General features: G+C 41.3%; 1 protein-coding gene across 5 annotated transcripts in view; it reads right to left on the minus strand.

The window, feature by feature from the left end:
• Positions 1–20,974, minus strand: part of LOC111578120 (pleckstrin homology domain-containing family G member 3) — a 33,739-nt gene extending 12,765 nt beyond the window's left edge. Inside the window, exons 1-5 of one of the 5 annotated variants that reach the window (XM_055006096.1) lie at positions 20,791–20,974; positions 14,984–15,051; positions 13,933–13,974; positions 3,896–4,431; positions 1,084–1,184 (exon numbers count right to left, since the gene is read on the minus strand). In XM_055006096.1, coding sequence (XP_054862071.1) covers positions 1,084–1,184; positions 3,896–4,431; positions 13,933–13,974; positions 14,984–15,032 — 728 coding nt within the window. In that variant the 5' untranslated portion in view covers positions 15,033–15,051; positions 20,791–20,974. Of the gene's footprint in view, positions 1–1,083; positions 1,185–3,895; positions 4,432–13,932; positions 13,975–14,983; positions 15,052–19,116; positions 19,272–20,790 lie in introns of those variants that run through there. The other 4 variants (XM_055006095.1, XM_055006097.1, XM_023284727.3 and 1 more) reach the window with 4 other exon arrangements.
• Positions 20,975–21,410: the final 436 nt, after the last annotated feature.

A 21,410-nucleotide genomic window follows, 5' to 3' on the forward strand; every position in this document is an offset into this window, starting at 1 on the left:
AAGCCTCCTCTCTGAAAATGGCACTTTTGAATCCAAAATCTGTCATTATCTTTCTCACACACCAGTACAGCTGGCTAGAATGCCATCAAAAAGTATTATCAAATGTCATATTTCTGATTGGTGCTTCAGAGCTGTACAATAGTCTTGGCATTACCAGGGAGGCTCCTAACTATGAGAGAAGAAAAGGAATGCTAATGTGTGTTTTGGCAAGCAGCATGATCAGCAATGAGCACTTGCTGACATGTGATGATAAAATGCACAACCAGCTGCACGGCTATTTCCTATGTTTTCACATACTTGCAAAAGTACCTTACTGTAATGTTTTTCTTTGCATTGTTTCTCTCTGCTCTGCTTTGAGCCCCTCTGTGAAGTGTTAGCAGTAAGTGAAGGAAAAGTAGTCAAGTATCATCCATCCATTCTTAACTTTCCTGACATGCATCATTATCTAACAGCAAAAAATCACAACACACATGTGAAAGTATACGAAAACATCCATCCATCCATCCATCCATTATCTATGTACCACTTAATTCTCATTAGGGTCGTGGGGGTGCTGGAGTGTATCCCAGCTGACTTAGGGCGAAGGCAGGAGACACCCTGGACAGGTCACCAGTCTATCACAGGACTACATATAGAGAGAAACAATCACACTCACATTCAGACCTAAGTACAATTTAGAATCACCAATTAACCTCAGCATGTTTTTTGGACTGTGGGAGGAAGCCGGAGTACCCGGAGAAAATCCACGCATACATGGGGAGAACATGCAAACTCCACACAGAAAGATCCTGGGAAAGCCGGGACGCGAACCAGGGATCTCGCTGCAAGGCGAAAGTGCTAACCACTATGACCCTATGCAGCCCCATACAAAAACATTCTGTGCCTAAATGGCTTGCACAGGGAAGTAATTACACCAGTGACTGATCACAGCTGTTTCTGCTCTGCCATGGATCTAAACAGTGCCTCTTCAATGATAATGCAGCTTTATTTTCTGTATTTCTGTGTTGAAAAAAGTCCTACATAAATGTACTGAGAAGAGAAGTTAGGGTTATAATGTTTTTTTCATTAAGAGTGAGGATTTACCTGTTGAACTCATAGATGTCCTCTATGTTTCCAAAAAGAGCGCACACTTGCTCAGGCCGTATGGGAAGGTTGGCCATGTCGATAATGTGTGCCAAATAGTCCTGCAATAACAGAAAAGAGATGGAGTTACACTTAAAAGCTCACACTGACATTTGGTAAAATAGTCAAGCAGCACACGGGCACTTCCAAATTCTTACCAACAGAGGGAGCATGTTTACAGAGAAACACTTTTCCTTCTATTCTGTGCTGAGGGGTGTGTTTTCACCTGACATTTGGTTTGTCCAGCCAAATGCTAGTATTAGGGGCCATAACATGTCATCTAATGTGCATTAACAGGCAAGTGTTGTATCAGGATATCAGGGCTTTCCTGTGTTAAATAAGGTGCATCACTGGTCACAAGTTAGTTGTGTGATGCTTAACGGATCCTTTTAAGGATTTTTTTTCCACAGACCAGGGAACAACTGACTCTCTGGAAGAAGTCCTGTAGTACCCAGACTAGAAACACCAGCACAGTGTTTCTCTCCAAGAACCAGACTCCCTCTGGACCTCAGCAGAATTCAGAAGTAGATAAAAATATCTGAAACACCGAAGCCAAAAATGCCAACATCTGAATGATCACCCTCTCTTTTGCTCAATTACACACTCATGTGTCAAACAAACAACTCTAAGCAAGCAAAGGAGTAGGTTAACAAGAGGCTAACACGCAGACACTAAATAAAGAAGATACCAGTAAACAGCCTGTACACACAGCCTCCCAGATGATGTGGTGCATATACAGACACACATACACTTAGCAGGCCTGCCGGACAGCCTGGATTACGAGTACAGTCATCATATCACACAACTGAATGAACTGCACCCCACCATCTATGGAGAATTCCAGAGCAATGGGGGTAATGTAGACTTACAGTCAGCAGGGCGTCTCATGGTCTCCTATAGAAAAACTCACCATTGGTGTTACACTATACACTTGTGACCTTGTGAGATTTAATATGGTGTATAGTGTCTCACAGCTTATAGGTTACAAGCTGCTGTTTATTATAGCACAGGCATGGATGATTTGCCCTTGTAATACTGGTATAGCTCACATTATATTTTTATCCAGAATTAAATAAAAATCACACAGAGTGATCTCTTAGACCTTTCTGAAAATAATACGCACCAAACTCAATTCTTGTTTCAACAATGTTGAGCATTCTGGGTGTGTTCAAGCCAGGTGTTGGGATGTATTTAGGTATGTGAGACCAGCTGGGGTCAAACAGCTGTTCTCAAAACATTATCACATGGATAGGCCGTTAGGAGAGAGAGCTTTAAGAGTGACTGTGAGTGAGAGACAAACTAGAAGGAAGAAGAAACAAAAGGACATGCTTTACAGCTGCTCATAAGCACAGTGTCAAAATCGAGTGGAAGCTGTGAATTGGTTTGCTAAAGAAACACTGTCAAATTGAGGAAGAGTTTCACACATATCTGTCAGATCCAAGGCTCGGTGTGATATTAAAATAAGCTGCATTAAATCAAAATGACTACAGCCATAGAGTAATCATAAAAGGATAAAGGACACATCTGTACTTGATTGTGTTCCCACACTATAGGCTATGGAAAACCCAACTGCTCTTCTTTCATCTGTGTTATTCTTTCAGTTGGTGTAAAGATGGAGGTGTTTGTGTTGGCTGGGGAGGACCAGTTTGGAGCTTGCAGCAGTGCCTGTGTGACTGGGGCAAGACCAGGCTGGGCTGCTGCTCTTGTCAAATGAAATAGTTAGAAGTCCTGTGAGTGTTTGTCAGGAGCAAGTCATTGCTTAAGCTGCAACAGGGGCAGCGCTCCCTCCCACAGCAAATGCTCGACGCCAGCACAGTCTGAGACAAGGTGAGGAGAGGTGCTAGCTGGATTACTGCCAGTCAGTCTCATGCCTCACATGTTAAAGCCATTACCACTGGTGCACTGGAGACCGACTGCAGAGTGCTCCTGTGTCTTTGCAAGACCAGGAAAGCTTGAGGGCCAAGAAGGTTATTCTGTCTGGAGGATTTTTCCAAACTACAAAGTTAGAAAACATGATAAAAAGTAAGTCATCTATTGAGTGTCAACATCATCCCTCGCCCATTTTACACTCTTGGCATCTTTGAGATGAGTTTTCCTTTAGTAAGGTCATACAGCACAAGATCCATGCCATTACAAAGCTGCACTGTATCCTATTTTGACTCCAGATATCAGTAACTGAACACCAGCTATGAGCACAGTCCATAATCGCAGGCTACAGGCTGTAAATTGTCACTGCACTGTAAATATCCAGAATGGCTTATACAAAACACTGTAACCAGATCATAAAATATTACACAACATTCCTCTGTACGAACTAATCTATAAACAAAGCACACAATTGCCAGATTTCCGGAATACAATTTTGTCAGCTGGCTGATTTGTTTGGGGGAAAAAATCTGAATGGAACCTGGTGAAGAAAAAGAAAATCTAGTTGATGTTTTACAAGTACCAGACTTGTTTGTACCACAAACAGCTGCTTGGAACAGAGTGGGCATTATTTGCCCTTAAGAGCTATTTGGTAAAATTCCCCTATTTTTGCTCTTAGCTATCCAAATTCAGTAAATCACTCTTAAAGAGCACTCCAGACATTAAGTCATAGCTGTATGTTAATCCAAGTCAAACATGCGCTTTAAACACACAGAACACAGATGATTTACTTGCTATAACGTGAAACGTTTGGCTGGAAGTGATTACTTGGCTGAAACTGAAAAAAAATAACTGGAACGGAAAATTTAGTGTGTGTATAGCCACCAGAACCCTGACTGCCACTCACCTCCACGATGCTGCGTAGGTCCTTGACGTACATGCGCTCTGTCTCAATGATCTCCATGACAACACGGTCTACATAGGTCAACTTTGGGTTGGGCGCCATGGCGTCCGTGACGACAGGTGAGGCAGGGATATGAGGTATTTCGCCAATGGCTTTCCTGTTGGCAGTGGCGTTGTTGTTGTTCCACTGGTTGCTGATCACCCTGGGCTCTAGCTGTTCTTGCCAGTATCGACTGTAACCTGTGTAACTCTGGTTCACGGCCTGCTCTCTGGTGCTTTCTGCCGGGCTCAGTTCCAAGTTGATGTCCTCCTCACTCGGTACGGGTGGTGTGGTGGAGGAAGGAAGGGCCACTGTGCTCCCAAAGAGGCTGCGACTATCACGGGATGAACTGGAGGACAGGGTGGACACCAGGCTCACTGGACGTTCACCCTCTCCGTCCAGCGGCTCCACACAAACCTGGCTGTAACAGTCTGGACCCAAATCGACGCTTTCCTGGACATGCTCACTGGTGGGGAGGGATGAGGACAACTGAGGAGATTCTGGGACGTGTGAGAAGAACAGAAACAGAGGGTGGGTGTTAATTTTTAAGAAAAACAAAGGGAAAAATACTGGCAGACACAATATAAAGTTTAACACTGTTGTATAGATTTTTGGGTTGTGTATGACTTTAAAAGATTTTATGGAAATTAATTTAATGCAAGCTTTTTTTTTTTTTAATGCTTTATCGTTTAGTAGTAAGTTGATCTTCTTGTAATAACATCAGTCATATTTATGTGTTTGGATACCTGGCAACTGACCTGTAATTACTCTTTTATTGTTGGCTGCTGTGGAGCTACACTGGAGTGTTTAAGATAATTTAAGTAGTTCAGACAAAATTGCTAATAGTAACTTGCAAATTTATTGTTATACTGTGTTGCTACTTTCTTAGATATGCAGCTCTCTAAGGTTAAAAAAAATAATAAATGAAATGATATAAGTGATAGCATTTGGCAGTTTTATTATGTTTCATTGGGGTCTGGAAGGGGTACCACAAGACAAGTTTGGACACAAAACAGATGCACTTTTTATTGTCTGAAAGGATGCGTTCTCTCACCAAATGGATCAATAACAGTCAGGTTCCAACTGCATAAAGACACCATATTGTATATAATTTATATATAATTCTATAAATGTTCTAGCAATGCTGAACAGATTGCTGTCTGAGAATTAACAAGAGAGCTTGAAATTCTGTGTAACTACTCCCTGACTAAAATGCCAAGGAGTGGCTTACAGTAAAAAGCCTCTCTCAAATCATTACTGACATGGCCTAATTACAACACTGCATATTCTATGGAAAACCCAGACATTTCCTTTTGCTCTCCTGAATACGGAAGGCTGAACCTTGGAAAAACAGAGAGGGGGAAACTGATGAGAAGAAAAAAATGGGTAAGGGGAACAGGAGCTTTGTTTATATGTCTTGATGGAGCTGTGTCAGAATTTAAGAGAAATGGAATCCATACTCAGTTTTACATCCTTACTGGCCAGATGGAGAATTTTCCTCACAAATGATTCCTATATATATATATATATTTATATATAAATGAAGTCATGGTGCTGTGACAACGAAGAACTGAGTGGCCTCTGTGCAGAGAGCTCCATTTCCGTAATATTTGGAGTGCAAAGAGGTGAAAACCATTTTGCCAAGCTAAAGAAACGAAGCTTTGTCATGCGATTCGACTTCAGACTAATAAATGGAAATCTACGAGGCAGAAACCATCATTAAGCAAATCATGAAGTGCAGGTCTCAGGTAAGTGATATTGCCAAGTGGGGCTGGAGAGGATAATTTGGTGTTGATAGCCCACAGATGTAGCTTATGTCCTGAAATACTCTACTATAAAATGTTATTCTGTTTTACACAAGTGTTGAAAAGCTTTTAACCTTAATATCTCTGTTAGTAGATGTTCATCATTGGTCTGCAGCCCACAGGTTTGACACAAACCTTATGTTGTAGACAAAATGTACTTCATTATAAGTATCCTTCCGTAAGAGGATGCAACCCCACTACAATTGATTCACCTTTAACTATTTGGCTAACTTCTAACTTACTTTATTCTTCATGCAGAACATGCAACCTTTTATAGTTCTCATTTGGATAAATTATGTTAAACAAGCCAAACATTTCACATAAGAGCATGGGAAGAGCTCAAAGTTAGAGATTTATGAAGTCTTGAGAAAAGTGGGATGTGCAGCTGGATGACAGGCTTCACAGGAAAAGTCAAACTGCCTTTCAGTTCATTCACATACACACAAATACACACACACACACACACACACACCTCTTGGCATGCGGAAACTTTCCATGAGTCAGTACTGAGCTCATGTAGTTCACACTATACTACTTGCACAATCCACACCAAGCCTTCCCAACACTTTTCCCATGCAAAACCTCACTGGGAGAAACAGATGAGCTGGCAAGCAGATGCTGACCACTGGAGAAAGCTCTGTTTACGCTCCGTGACAAATCACAGGGTTGATGGTGTAAAGGGAGTGTAGTGGTGAACTATTACACTCACTACACCACTACGAATTAGAACGAGGCATCTGCTTCCTTTGCCGCTTCTGTCTTTACTTTTGGTTTTGAGCTTTGCTCTGTCTGCCATGTGAAACTCCCTTCCTCTTTCCATCCCACCTAATATTCCTTTATAATAAAGCCACTGTGCTGTAGACTGCAGTCACTGCCAAGTTAAAAGGAGGAAGAGAAACAACACAATGTGGACTAAGGTTAGCCCAAATTTAAAACCATACTTCCACTCTCTCTAGTTAATATACCATTTCACAGATTCATCATCTAAATCTCCTTATGTACAACTTAAAAACAAGACATGCATGAACGAACTGTGCTAAGAAGTAAACAGTGGTAGAGTAGGAATACTTTCTGACTTATCTAAAGCCAGCAGCACACACTTGACTTCAGGACCAGCTCAGCTGCAACTGTGGCTTTGATTGGCCACTTCAGATACAGACTGTACAGGCAGGAATTATCTGTAGCTGATACCACAAACACCACATGTTTCAGGCAAAGCAGCACTGGTGAACCAAGCACTGTTAATGTTGAAACAGGCTGTGCAGAGGAATGCAAATAACCTGGTGGGCTAGAAGACAAAGGTCATCACCAGTGTAGTCTGTATCTTTTGTGACTCCGTTCCTTGATCAAAAACGTGTTTTTCTTCCCCATCAGATTTGGTTCTCTTCTCTTAATATACTGAATAATAAGCAACCAGCACCATACAGACAGTATAACAGCAGACTGGTGTTGCTCGCTGCCGCAGCATCAGCTACTATTTATCACTAATCTCTGAGGGATCTGTAGCCACAGTGGCAAAGCTTTTGCCCATGACTGTGCCACTCTGTTTTCAGATGTGGAAACCTGCAAAGTGTCTAGTGTCAATTTTTGCCGTTCAAAAAAAATAATAAACACATTTTAATGAAAGAAAATTAGACTGTAGACTGTACTTTAAAAGGCGTGTTTCTCCATATACAGACACAGTCAACTATATTGTGCATATTTGTGTTCCAACTGCATCCTGGTTTGATGACTTTTCTTGGTTCTATTGGTTTTGGTACCACTGCAATGTTAACAGCTACTGGCTTGATGATTAATAGTGAAAATAGGAATACATACACTAAACGAAATTTATTGTGACATTCAAGCAAATTGGCCTTCGGCAATGAGTACCGATCAAAGATCAGCACAGGTTTGGGACTGCTTTCAGACAATTTGTCACCATTGACTTTTTTGGGAAGGAAAAAAGTTCTTGAAACTCATCTTTTAAAGCCCAAGTGCCAGTGATTTTTTTTGGCAACAACTGCAGGGAAAGGACTGTAAAAAGAAACTACCATAACAGGGCAGTGAGCTGCACATTACTTCAAACCATCCGTTTTCTGAACAACTACTAACTGGCTGAAGGAGTAAAACATTACAACCACACAAACATATACTTTTGAGCCCACCTTTTCGTGTGCTAACAGTTTTTTAGGAGACAACTGTTCTTTAAACATTTAGATGACATATTTAGGAATTGCACAAAATGGTGCATATATCACAGCAGTGAAATAGTACACTAGATATCATGGTTAGAATTATCATAAAGAAGTATCACGTACATTTCTGAGTGATCTCTGAGTGTTGCATGCATTCACATTTGCCATGTTTGATGTATGTGAGTAAGCATTTACTTGATATCTGCAGATTTCAGAACTTTTTAGAATCCTGTTAAAGTCTACTTAAAGAGAATAATTGCGTCTATTTTTAAAAAAATAACTTTTTTCCTCTTTCTTATAAACAGCTTAGTGGGTAGACCTGTTAAAATCATATGTTTTACTGAAAGGTGGTGGAGAATGTTAAGTATATAGACAGTAAAGTATACGGTCCAGAGAAAAGTCCATTTCAGCCAAGCCAAGAACGTGATTTTCACATTCACACACTACAATTTCACAAAGTATTTTACCTCAGCTTAACACAACCCTCTCCCTTGTTTCAGTTCTGCATCAATACAGTTGTTAGCTCACAGTAACCATTAACCAAGCCAAGGCTGCAGAGACAGTATAGTATTTGAATTACATTTCAGAGAGCCTCTTAACCTCATTACCTGGCGGCACTCTTTTAAAGTCTATTGAGTCTTAACAAATTCATCTGCAAGACTAAGTGTATAGAGACTGTGTGGTCCTTAATGGATTACATTAGGTCAGACGCTTGTGTCAACACACCACTAATGTTTTTGTTAAAAGTAAAATGGTAGGAATTTGAGAAAAAAAACAGCCAGAACCTCAATCTAATTCTTTAAATTCCAGTGTTCTAGCTGTTAAGCTGAGGTTAATATTTACAGAGAAAGGTGTAATAATACTATAAGCATGACCTCCCTTCTCTTTTGTGCCTCTCTGAATCAAAATCCTCTGGAGTGGACACTTTAATGTCGCTCCACTGTACAATGATACACTTAATTGGTAAGAAACAACTCAGTGTGAGGAATACGATTTACGGTAAATTCTTCAGTCTGGTTCATCACTGAAAACAGACAGCACAGTCACTCACAGAGGGGCTTCATGACTAATCAGTCTAGAGCTAACAATGTAAAGTCCACACTTGTTCCCATTTCAGTCTGAGCTTATCAGACAGCTAACAATGCAGACTGTTCATGAAACGTGTCCACCTCTGACATCATGGTTATATGTGTGACGTGCAGTGCTTTGTAGTGTGGTGCATGACTTAAATAGACACACTGGAATGAATACCACAGCACCTGGTTATTAACTTTTCTAAAAGGCTACAGTTACATTTATGACAGAGATGATCTCTATCTGCCTGAAGCTGTTGGTGTATGAAACACAAAGCATTCCTTTATACACAAAATCCTCTGGCTTGCATTAAAACATTTTTTTGCATTCTTGGCCAATGACAGACACACCTGAAGAACAGTCATTACAGTCAGTAATGGGTTCCTTTATCAAGCTCCACAGACATAATGTGGCATATTTATCAATGCAACATTTTTTTTTTCCCAGCTGAATAATACAATCTTCTCTGAGAACATGATAAGCCCCAGCATGTAGCTGTGACGTTAGTTGTTAGTTACGTATCCCTGTTATGATGTGAATCGCATTTCTCATGAGTTCATGCAAACCTGTCTCCATGCAGATATAACCATGCAAATTCTTTCCCGTACAAGCTATACTAATCTTTCCTCTTATACCTAATATCATCCTGTTTGTGTACCTGGGTTATCTGTTCTGTTCTGCAGTCAACAGGATGAAAGCATGAAAATCTTTGTAAATGGTGTATTGCATAATACAATGTCTTCTTGACTGAACAGTATTAGGAAACAAACTAGACACAAACAAGGGTAATAACTACGTTTGTTGAAGATTACAGTGCGGGTTCCAAATTGCGTCATGGAAAATATTACAAGCATCAACAACAGATAATAACAATCCTTGTCAAGAAATATTTCAAATATCTCTATAAAACAAAGTTATATGTAGAAATAAACACATTTTTAAATGTATCAAAGTCTTAAAATATCAATAATTGCATACCTTCAAAACAGAAATCGTGATTAGTCCAATGAAGCCAAAGGGCTGAAACAACAACTGTAGTCCAGGAACAGTTCTAAATCAACTTCTCCTCACCCCTCTCCAATGTCTCCAACTTCTGTGACTGAACTTTTAATATGATGAATGATGAGTGTGTGCCTGTCAGTTAAAGAGAAGCTGTATCCTGAAGAGACACACCTGTATGACTATTTCAGCTGAATTTACCCAAGTCTGGCTTAAACCGAAATGTACCTACTAGAGAGTCTGCGCTAAAGTTCCCTACCGTGCTATCCAGTCTAGCTTGTGGCCTTTTGTTTTCTAGGCAAATCAAGAGCGATGAAACAGGAACAACACAGCCTATGTTTATGCTTCACATGCAAATCTGAAAGCTAAAGGAGAATTTAATATTAGAAATAGATCTTGGTCTTACGACTGGAAAACTGATATGTAACAATGAACAATGTGGAGCCCCATGGTTCCTCTAAATATCTGGCCTCCTGTGGCCTGTCTGTCATTTTCACCAGTGTTTAGGTTTTTCAAAAGGAGAAAACAAACAATTAGAGTATGTGAGAGTAACCACACTGTGGACAGAACATCCCATAGAAAACAAACAAGCCCCTGCCTGCTCAGTTATTAACCTTCATACAGCTGCTCCTGCTTGATTCATACTGACTCATGTATCAAATGATGATGAATTTGAACCCAGCGGAAAGTTAGTCATATCTGAAGTCACCTTGCGATATCTCTCCAGACACTATCTGTAACTGCATGATCAGCGATGTTAAAACTGAAATATTGGTAATTGAAGTGCATTGTTTCGCAACATTGAATCATCTGGTTCGACTAAGTTTATTGGGTTCCTAGCTCTGTCTTGGCAGCTTCATGCATTACTTCTATCCCCTTCAGACACACGTTTCTTTACAAGTGCTTATCATTTGGGATACATCTACACCAACCGACGTCTCCTCAATAAAGTTTACAACTTTTCATACAACACACCTGTATTTTCCTTGACGAAAATCATAGCTCAAAGCACACTCTTGCTGTCTTTTCATCATTTTCTTTATTATGATGGCACAAAGTAACTACCGCCACTCACCACAGGAGAACTTCCACCTGCCACATTAAAGCTTGTAACATGACTGAAAATCCTAGTTCCTAATTGGCGGATTAGTGTGTTCACTCAAAAGCAAGGAAACAACAAAAACAACTTCAAACTAGCTCAAGAGGAGACTGCTAATCTGCTAACTTATCCATATGTTTCTGACCCTGTTTCCCTTGGGGGATAAAGAGGGAATCATGTATTGCACTACATCTTAATAAAGCCCTTCTGCCCCTTAAGATCCACTCTGAACTTCCTTTTTCAACACGCCTTCACAACCTTTGGCAATCAGCTCCTCCCCCAATGGCTGTTGGGAGACATGGGAGGTAGCCTTGCAGTGATCTCCTTGGGAAAAACTCCTCCCCACCTGGCAACGGTGAATGGCAGCCCCTCAGGAGGGCATGAGGCGCAAGCATAAAGGGTGCCTCAAAGGATTAGGCCTTAAGTCTTCACAGACCATTATCAAACAGCATGAGTCAGAACACTGGTGATTACACAGTGAGACCGGTGGCCTGATTTGATTTCTTATTCCTTGATAGAAGAAAGAATTTAGGTCACTTCAAGGGTTTTCTCCTTTTAACAGTCCTTCATATGTACAACGCGGTTTTACTGCCATGTTAATAATTAGCCTGAAGGTCGGTAAATAAACGGCAGTGGACAACAGAGTCTGAATACACACACAAACTGAACCTACATTCCTCACTGACAGTCAAGGTCAAAATGTTTTCACTGGAAGCTTTTGGGGAATTCTGCTGTTTCAAAGTGAAACCAACTCTGTGTATTGATTGTACCTAAACATCCAAATACTTTTGTAAATTTTTAGTTTCTGTTCATGGTGGTGGTGCACCTGTAGATTCAAGGCAGGAGTTAAGCTAAAAAGGTGGCTACTACTAATAAATTATAATGTAATAATATAGAATTTTAAAAAAGGAAGAGGGAAAAGACATAAATCACGTCATCAGCAACAAAGAGACATGTTTCAGGGAGGTAGCTTTCTCAAAGTACCAAAAGGAGAAAACTTCTCAAAAAGTTCAACTTTTAATCCTCTGAAACTCCCCTGTGCTGAACCCAGGCTCTTAAAGGATCCAACCGTGCCAGCTGACCTCAGTGCATAGGCATGTGATGATCCACTTAGGAAACTCCTCCATCAACAAGCCCCCCCTCCAAGAGCTCTTCAGACGATCGCACACAGCGAATCCAGGATCTATTCAGAACTCACATTTCCTCTGGGCAATACACACTTCTGGGCTCTGAGGTGTGAATCCGTTGTAAACCTTACCACCAAACTGACAATCTACAACCAAACTGTTGTCCTGTTAGCGCCTCTCTGCAGAGTCCACACAGACTGGCGGCAGGACAGCTGTGTGAAGTGGAGGGGAAAAGGTCGGTGAGAACACTTCCTTCACTTAGCATCCAGCTGTTTGTTACATGCAGTGTTATAAAGGGTGTGGCGGTATTGTTCTTGGTGTTCAGGTCTTAATTAAATTTACTGTACATTTCAGTCAAATGAAAAAAAAATTGCTCTGACACTTTGCTCCGTCAGTCTTTGTGTATATTATGGAATGCTCAACAATCATAAGCTTTTCTTATGCTCTAATAAATCACAAGAAACAGCATTAATTACATAAACAATCAATTACAATAACATATTATTAAAATGACCTCAACATTGTTATGGCTTAGTGCTATGTCTGCAGTGTAATTATATTTGATGCATGGCATACTTGCTTAACTGAATGTTAGGTGCTGAAGAGGAAGATGATAAGGGTTTTATAGATTCAAATGGGTTTTGAAGAGGCCATTGAACAGGAACAACTAAAGCAGAGAGCCTGTAACTAATGTGGGTAATCCACCGGAAGAGCACTATAGAAGGAATGCTATTGTGGGAGGCTGTAAAATAATTTACATTCAAATAAATTCTTTTGTACAGAGCATAGGCGTTTGAGTCCAATAGTAAAATGAATTACAGTGAATCTAGCGATCTATAAATGCGATTTCCGTAGCTACTGTTATGTAATGGATTTGCATAAAGTTATGCAACACTAGTGTAATTTTGCACACATACAAGACAAGAGGCTGCTGGGAGTTTCAGTGCATGAGTTCAAATCTTTGCTGAACAGGAGTAGCTGCAGGTTCACCTGAGGCTGTCTGTGACTAACGCTACAGGCAATTAAGCACAGAAAGAGTTCCAGTCCATGAGCTCCATTAACAAGCCCACTCAGAGACACAGCCATCCATGCCATCATCTATCTATGTCCACAACCCTATGCCCACTGGTCTGGAAAAGCTGCAGTGAATGGAGATGATCCATCCGTCCCCCCAGAACCCCTTTAAAGCTGTACATTCTGCATACACAGCTACATTCCTGCTTGGGGTTAAGTAGGTCAGAGGGAACTTTTATCTTTGAGAGAGTTGTTTCATGCAGCCTCAGGTCTGTTAATGCCTGGCTGAGCCACCGTCATTGGACTGACAGTCTGGACATGCATTTGTACTTCACCGCTAGAATATATTTTACATGTGGGAGACCAGGATCATAATCATGCTGGTACATGTTCCACCATGATGATGGAAGTTTGACTTTGATGGAAATTATGAGGGGTCTCTGGTAGGTTTCCATCATTCACTTTGTCTGGGAAAAGAATCCCCGAAGAGAACAATAAAAAAAATACTTTGAACAGCTGAAAAGAACATCTTGGTAGGCCTTGGATCAAACATTTTCCTATATGGTAATTTTGTCTGATAATACATGGTGTCATCCAAAGCAGGCGAGCAGTAGAACAGTCAACACAGGTTCTTTTTACTTCAAAATCTTTTGACCATTAAGAGGAATTGGAGCTGGATTGTAACTACAACCTTTTTATTGCTTACCTTGACCAGACAGGGTGCTTCCTTTCACCATGTGCATTCCTCCTGTCAGTTAACGACATTCAATCATCACCTCACACAGATAGCACATTACCAGCAGCCCTGCCTGCCCCTTAATTACCATCCATCCATCCATCCATCCATCCATCCATCCATCCGCAGCGAGCGAACCAGATCAGTCACACTTATCTCCAACTAGTTCATAAACAAATCAGTCTGAAAATGTTTCAACTGCAAGTGGGTGCTCTGTCATTGCCAAGGTGATTTTGTACAAGACATCTGAGCTGAAAAATGAGCTGTGAGAATGTGTAGCTGCTGCAGAGTGGCCTTTTCTGGAAATAGAGACGCAGATTTTCATGAGGGCAGTACACGTGTCCCCTTAAAAGCCTCTTCTAGCCAAAGCTGAACCAAAGGGACAGGCGCGGGGGAAAAAAGCAACCACTGACACATTAATATTCTTCAGCCAAAGTGGAAGAATAGTGCCAAATGTGTTCAGTAGAGAGGAGAGGAGTTGAGGGGGTGGTGTGGAGTTGAGGGACAGAGCAGGCAAACAGATACAAAGAGGCCCTGTGTCAATGCTGTGGCTCTCTGACTGAAGATAATGAACACTAAAATAATATGTAATTTCAGTGGCCCCCAGCATACAAGGTCAGCACCGCTGGCTAGACTAACCATCTTGGCTGTCGGTGTTTCTGACACGTTCTGGTTTGATGTGCGAGTGTTCAGGGGTTTCAGCTGTATGAAGGGGATTGGCCGAGCTCCACGGCTACACAAAGAGCCTCTCTGCCAGCCGGGACTGTAGGAGGGGAGTTCATTGCTCTCTCAGCTCTGCCTCTCAAAGCCTCTACATTTCCTTTATTCTTCCATTTCTAGCATTTTTCCATTCACCTCTGCTGTACTTCTGTGTTATGTTAGCAAACTGACCAGGGAAACCTGATATACCAGTAGGGATAAACAGATTTATTAAGACTCTGTATCATAAATCTGTTCAATTCACAGAAAGTAATTACCGGAGTGTAGGACATACTAAATATAACTGCACCACTGATCTTACCTTCCCCCATTGGGTCCTGGTGGAGAGCAGAATGGGACCCCTCTGGCATGGCACACAGGCCTCTGGAGCTGACAACAGAAAACATTAAGGGTCAAAGAAAATCCAGGAATTACATTGCCAACACTTAGAGTAAAGACCTTGTTGGTTTCTTTAGTCTAAGTTACTCTTCTTTCAACAACAAGCTCATCTTTCTCTCTCAACTAGACATGGGTCTTATATAAAAGGGAAATTCTTCTCATTCCCCTGCTCACATCTCTGCGTTGGCTCATGCCAGCCACTTGGTAACGTTTAATGAAGTTGAGGTTGAGGTATGTACAGGCAACTGTGATATGAACCCCTGCTAATCAGTACAAAATGGGCAGGAGGGAGTCCAACTTGACAAAAATGGACACTCAAGAGACTCTGCAGCTAGTAAGTAAATGCTAAATTACTGGAGAACCTCTCTGATGGTCATCTGAGTGATACAAGTATGAATTAGGTAATATTAATTGAAACATGCCTAAAAAAAAACATCATCTCAAAGTGCTTTATCAAAAAAAGAGGTCACCATATAGAATTAGTGTGAAATACAACAGGTGAATCCAACACAAAGAATTTATTTTCCTTAAACATGCCTTGTTGGTATACATTTGCTCAGTGATCCATATCACATCAAAACAAGCCTCTCATTGTCAGTGTAACCTTCCAGTGAGATTCCAGGTTCACCCCTGGTGGCATGTATTTTTCTAATCCCTTATGCCAGACTGTGGTGTTCTTAATGATGAGCTGTGTCCCCTTGGAGCCACTGTGCTGCCAGTTTCTCACATCACTGCCTCTCAGTCTCCTTACAGCATATTAACACTGTGCATGAGAGCTCGTCCCTCTGTGATTCCTGGTCAGCCTCCGGCCTTTTAAACATCACATTCTTGGGCCAGCTAGATCAGAGGAGCAGGAATTCTTCGGTGATTAGGATGGGCATTGTTCCTAGTGCATCTGCTGGCCACTGTGCCGAGCTGACAGCCAGGCCAGCCGAGGCAAAACCGAGTCCACTGCCAGGAGGTTCACCAATTAAGATGTGCAGGAATGCAAGGAGAGAAGTCACAGAGCTGGATCTGCACATTAAGATCACTGCTTCACTGCAGCCGGCACTACATTAAAGATTGTTTCCTAGACCAAAAAAATTCTGTGCAAGAAAACGCTTTCCATTTGTTGTTCATCTTGAGGCAGACCATGATAAGTGAATAAAGGGACAAAAAATAAACATTCAGTTGTATTAAAATTAAAAAGACATTTATGTCTAACTTACTTACTTGATGTAGTCTGTGCGCTTTCAGACCACTGGTAGCACTAGGAAGGAATTTTTGTAAACCAGGGAGATCATTTGTTTGTAACTCCTACAAACGCAAGAATGCAGACACACAACCATGCTGATGGCTTCACAGAATTCCACTGATTTACTATGTGTGGTGCTAAGTAAAGCAACAAGAGGAAGATGACTCCATCAAGGAAGCATAGATGTAAACAATCTGAGTTTTTAAAAAATTTGCTTTGAAACAAACTGATCATTAAATGCTGTTGTAACAGAAGGAGCATATTTAGATTTTAAAATATTGTAATAAAATAATAAATATCTAATTTAAACAAGACACACTGTTCTTCAGATTTTGTATCCTCATGGAATGCATTTTATATACATAAGCATTAATGTTTTTAACCAATCCGGCCAAAACTACCATTTTAATTTGCTGTTTCTTGCCCTAAATATACATGATGGTAGCCAACAATCTTGTTGTGGAGCAAAGAGTGGTACAAATGCTGTAAACATTGTCAACAGCTATGCTCAGTGTAGTTTATACAGAGACATTCCTTAAGTCTGAAGCCTCCTCTGTCTTGAATCAAGCTTGTCCAATTGATTTTCAAGTGGTGAGTTAGTTTATGTAACCTACAAGAGCCGCACAGATGTTGACGAGCAGTCTTTGAACTTGTCTCAGTGAACAGTGAACTAATAAAATCCTCTGATAATCCCACCTACTATGACCTCTGAACTACCCCTGCCTAATGACCAGTCCAAAACTATGCTAATCTGTCTTTGGTCAATGAGAGGCTAGACTGGGAATAAGTGGCTCAAACCTAGATACACTCTAGACGTCTGGGTCTTAAAAATGTTTTTCCAATGTCTTATCAAAGCCTGCTGGTAGGTGTAGAAAGATGGTTTGAATAGAGACTGTGAAAAATGTTTTAAACTGTCTGACAGGACATGGTACAGCAGTAAAATCCACAACCTGAAACATCTGGACAGAATTCAACAACCATAACTCGCTTTCACTTTGTATTTGCTGACATATGGCGATTTCAAATCTTTGTTTTCCTAGGGAGGGGGCACGGCCAAAATTTAAATCCTAAAGAAAACACCACCATATAGGCCAACATTCATGCCAAGCTGACCACCTGTGCTTGAACTAGCTGCTATTTCACACAAATGGAGAGCATTTGGTTCCCACAGCTGATGACTGCATTACCCGCAGCATGAACCTCCCGCATGGGAATTTGCAACTTGCCCCTTAATTGAAGACAGATGCCACAAGAGCCAATCTGGTGGTTATTAAAAGAAAGAACTGCAACGGATCATTTCTTCAGACGCGCTGATAAACTTCCTTGTTCCTCTAATCGACAGGCTTTACACTGATCCAGGGAGTCAAAGCCTGAATTCCTTTTCTTTAAACAAAACAAACAGATGATTAAGCAGAGCAGATGCTGGCCAAGATACAGCACTCATGCAAATGAAAAGGAAATTTATACCTAGTCATCACCACAGATACGTCTAGGAGCTTACTGTTCAGAAATACACACAGACAAAAGCATACCTTGAGCCAAGATCTTTGGCTTGACATGTTAAAGGAAAAGTGTCCTCAGGGGGTGAAGAGCGTCTGGAGTATTTTTCACTGTTGACAGTCTGTTAGCGTTATGAGGGAAGTGAAACCAGTGAACATGTCTACAGAGGAAAACAAGACTTCTCCTCTTGGGTAGACATGCCACTTTCTCTGTCTCTTCAGGAAGACTCACAGAGGGCACAGACAAGTCAGTGAGGAAGTGACATGATGTTTATTCACAAAAGTCTTAATTGAATACCAAGATTTTTATCAAATCATTGACTGTATGTATGTGCATTCTCATTTAAATGCAAAAATCAAGATGTGTAACAGTACCCAAAGAAAACTGCCAACTGATGATGCACACAATAAACAGTTTGGGCACAGCATCAGAATCCAAAAAGGAATATAATTAGTCTTTTGTGCAACAATTAAAAATGCAAATTGATTTTTTTCCCCTGGTGCAGAACGAGTAGATGCGAGCAGGAACTAAAAATAGCCCAGAAAATTCCTGCCGTGATTCTCTCTCACAGTCTGAGACCTACCGCATCACGCTGAATAAAGCGTCTACCCCAATGGGGCCCACGGGAAACTGGGAGCATGACATAAGCCCCGTGGGATGTCTATGGCCAATCACGGTGCAGCAGATTTCCATAAGACAGCATCGGTGGGGACGGATGTTTACGTTCAGAGCAAATAAAAATCCAACCTGGCATGACTTTCAGAGGTCTAGGGTCCCACAAGCTAACTGAGACAGAGTCTTTATTATTTCAGCATCGATGCCATGTTTATTTTGCATGACCTCGCTATTGCCCTCTTACCCCGTCTAGCCCTGCAGAAAACACCCCCCAAAAAACAGCCTTTCTGTGAGTGCCCTCTTTCCCACATTACTCCTGCAGTTTGTCCCCTGACACACAGGCTTTAAGAGGCTAACAGCTTTTCATTCACTGGAGAAAACAATACGCCCTGATGGCCGCTCTTCAACTCAATCAAATCCACATCCTTTACAAAGGCGCTGCCCTAACTTTCCCCCAGACACACAACATACGAGCTTCTTCTGTCTAACTGCATTTCTAAGCATGCTGCTGGGATGTGGCGATAAGTGATCCATCGTCATGTGCACCCACAGGGCATTTTGAAGAGTTTTGCCCATATGGTGCACGTACACTCCAGCCAAAATAGCCCTTAATGGGAGAATAATCGTTTCCTACTGCTGTGAAAAAGGAGAAACAGCTATTTTCACCTCCCCACCAGCGACCTATAACCACAGAATGCATTGCATACCTGGTAAGTGAGACTGGCAAGTGCCATCTCAACGGACAAATGACAAGTGAAGTCTTCCAGTTCTTCACAATTATAAACGGTAGACAACCAGAGGGTGAGCAGTCCTCCATACTGTCATACAGTGTTTGGAGGGGAAAGGCCAGGACTGCTGTGTAAAATTAGACGACAAGTCTTCAAATAGAATTGGCGTGTGCCCCTTTAAAGGCACATTACACCACATCTGCAGGCAAAAAGCTCCCTTGTACCTTTGTGAGGGCTTGTCAGTGTTGCAATGACAAAAAAACAGAGTCAGACCTCCCTTGGGTGTCTGGAATGCTAAATCACTTATGGCACTCTCTCTCCGCTTTCAAATAAACACAATGTTGTTAGGTCTTGTTTAAAGTCAACCTTTAACTCTCACAGTGTAATCCTAGCTCCAACTTGTAAAAACTGGAGCTTAAGGGCCTCATGAGATCCAGGTCTAAGCAGCATCAAGTAAGCACTGAACCACTAAATCACAAAGAGGGTGACTTATGAGAAGCTCACATGCAGGGTTTAAAAATATAACGCCTCCATAGATGAAACCACCTTTGTATTCTACAGCTCTTGTAATTTTATCACAGCTGCAGCATACCAAGACTCTGAAAGAAGGAACTACGAGCCAACTCTGAGATCCAAGACACACTTGGGCAGTTTCCTGTCTGGACCACCTATAAGAGAGCACTGTTCATCTCACCGAGGCAACCTTTATCTGCAACGAAGTTGAGACGTTATTGAACGAAAGGTCAAGTGAGGTCAAAGAAGCAGAAGATGGAACTTTTCAGTGGTAATTGATTGATTTTGTCCTATTCTTCTTTAACAGCTGATGGGGAAAGCCACTGACCTATGAACAGCCTGCATTTAAAACCTCACTGTTTCTCACTGGGGTGCTCATTAGAAAAACAATTAGGTTTGCTGGGGCCAAGCATGTGCACCATAGGGGGTGAAAACTGGGATGCAGGGAAAGAGGAAATGGCAAATGACTCAACTGCAGAATAAAGATCAGTTTTCCTCACAAGATAAGTCTGACATGAGCGCTAAAGTGGAAAATCTCTCTCCCTAAAAAAAGAAAAAAAGTACAGACTGCAGCAGCTGACCAAAGTTCATTCAGCTGAGAGTGTTTCACTTCAAAGACAAACAACTTATCTGACTGAAACTCCTGCTCACTGCAGCGCTTGAGGCTTGTAGCTTGTGAAGTTATATGAAGCAGATAATGCATCTAAAATCTGGTTGCAATATCTGTAAATAAAACAAAGTCAAAGGTGGAGGAGCTCATCATCAGGAATGTTTTGAGGGAGTTTATATGAGCTCACAACTGAAAATGTTAAGTCTTGTCAGAAGTCACAAGCAAAACACATGTACTCATATGTTTTGTAACTTTCACACTTTCAGGCGTTTTAAATAGTCTTTTTTGCTAAAACTGAGTAATTAATTGGTCGTTTTAATCTCACTGCTCGTTTTGGTACATCGACAAACCGAGTAGGAAAGATAATGAAAAACATAGTGTTTCTCAACAGCCCTCAAAAACACACCATAAATATGGACAAAATAACCGAATAAGAGTAACATCTGACATGTACAGCAGCTTGTCTTACCGTAGCCAACCCTAAAGTTACCTAAGATTTGGAAAAGTTGCCCCAAAAGCAACTCACGTACTGAATTCGCCAACTTCTTTCTTTCTTTGCCGTCCCCAGTAAAACTTTTCCTCCCGGGTTTCTTGTTGAAAATATTGAAGTTACTCCGTTAGCGACTTCTTTTCACATAGTACACGCAGTTCGGAAACGCACATCCCTCCGCAGGTCATCAGCTCGCAGCGCGTCCGACAAACCAAACACACTGATGCATCGAGGAACGGCCAAGAACCGGCGCTGCCTTCACTGCCCGTCGGAAATGTGGCTACCAAGAATAGACTCCATAAGAATGTAAACGTCTTCTACTTCTGGCTCATATTAACTACTAAAAAAGGTGGATTTCACACTCGCCCTGCTACTTTAACCTTCAAATAGATGAATAACACGAGCCACAGTATAACTGCTGCGGTAACAGGCAGCGCATAGTATTGTTTTGTTTACAACTGCCATTCCCAATAACAAATACAATAGCTCAAAGTGAAGAGATGAACGTTATTGGTTTAGTTTTGTAAAAAAGCGAACTTTTGGAACAAACAACAAGCAAACAAACTATCAGAAGTCACTCGTCCAAAGAGTTTCTATTTTACCATAATTACTTGAATGCGGCAAAGGAACGCCTGTTTTTGACAGGCCAAGAGTCAGAGG

This window comes from Amphiprion ocellaris, chromosome 20, assembly GCF_022539595.1.
Source record: "Amphiprion ocellaris isolate individual 3 ecotype Okinawa chromosome 20, ASM2253959v1, whole genome shotgun sequence".
Classification (NCBI taxonomy): domain Eukaryota; kingdom Metazoa; phylum Chordata; class Actinopteri; family Pomacentridae; genus Amphiprion; species Amphiprion ocellaris.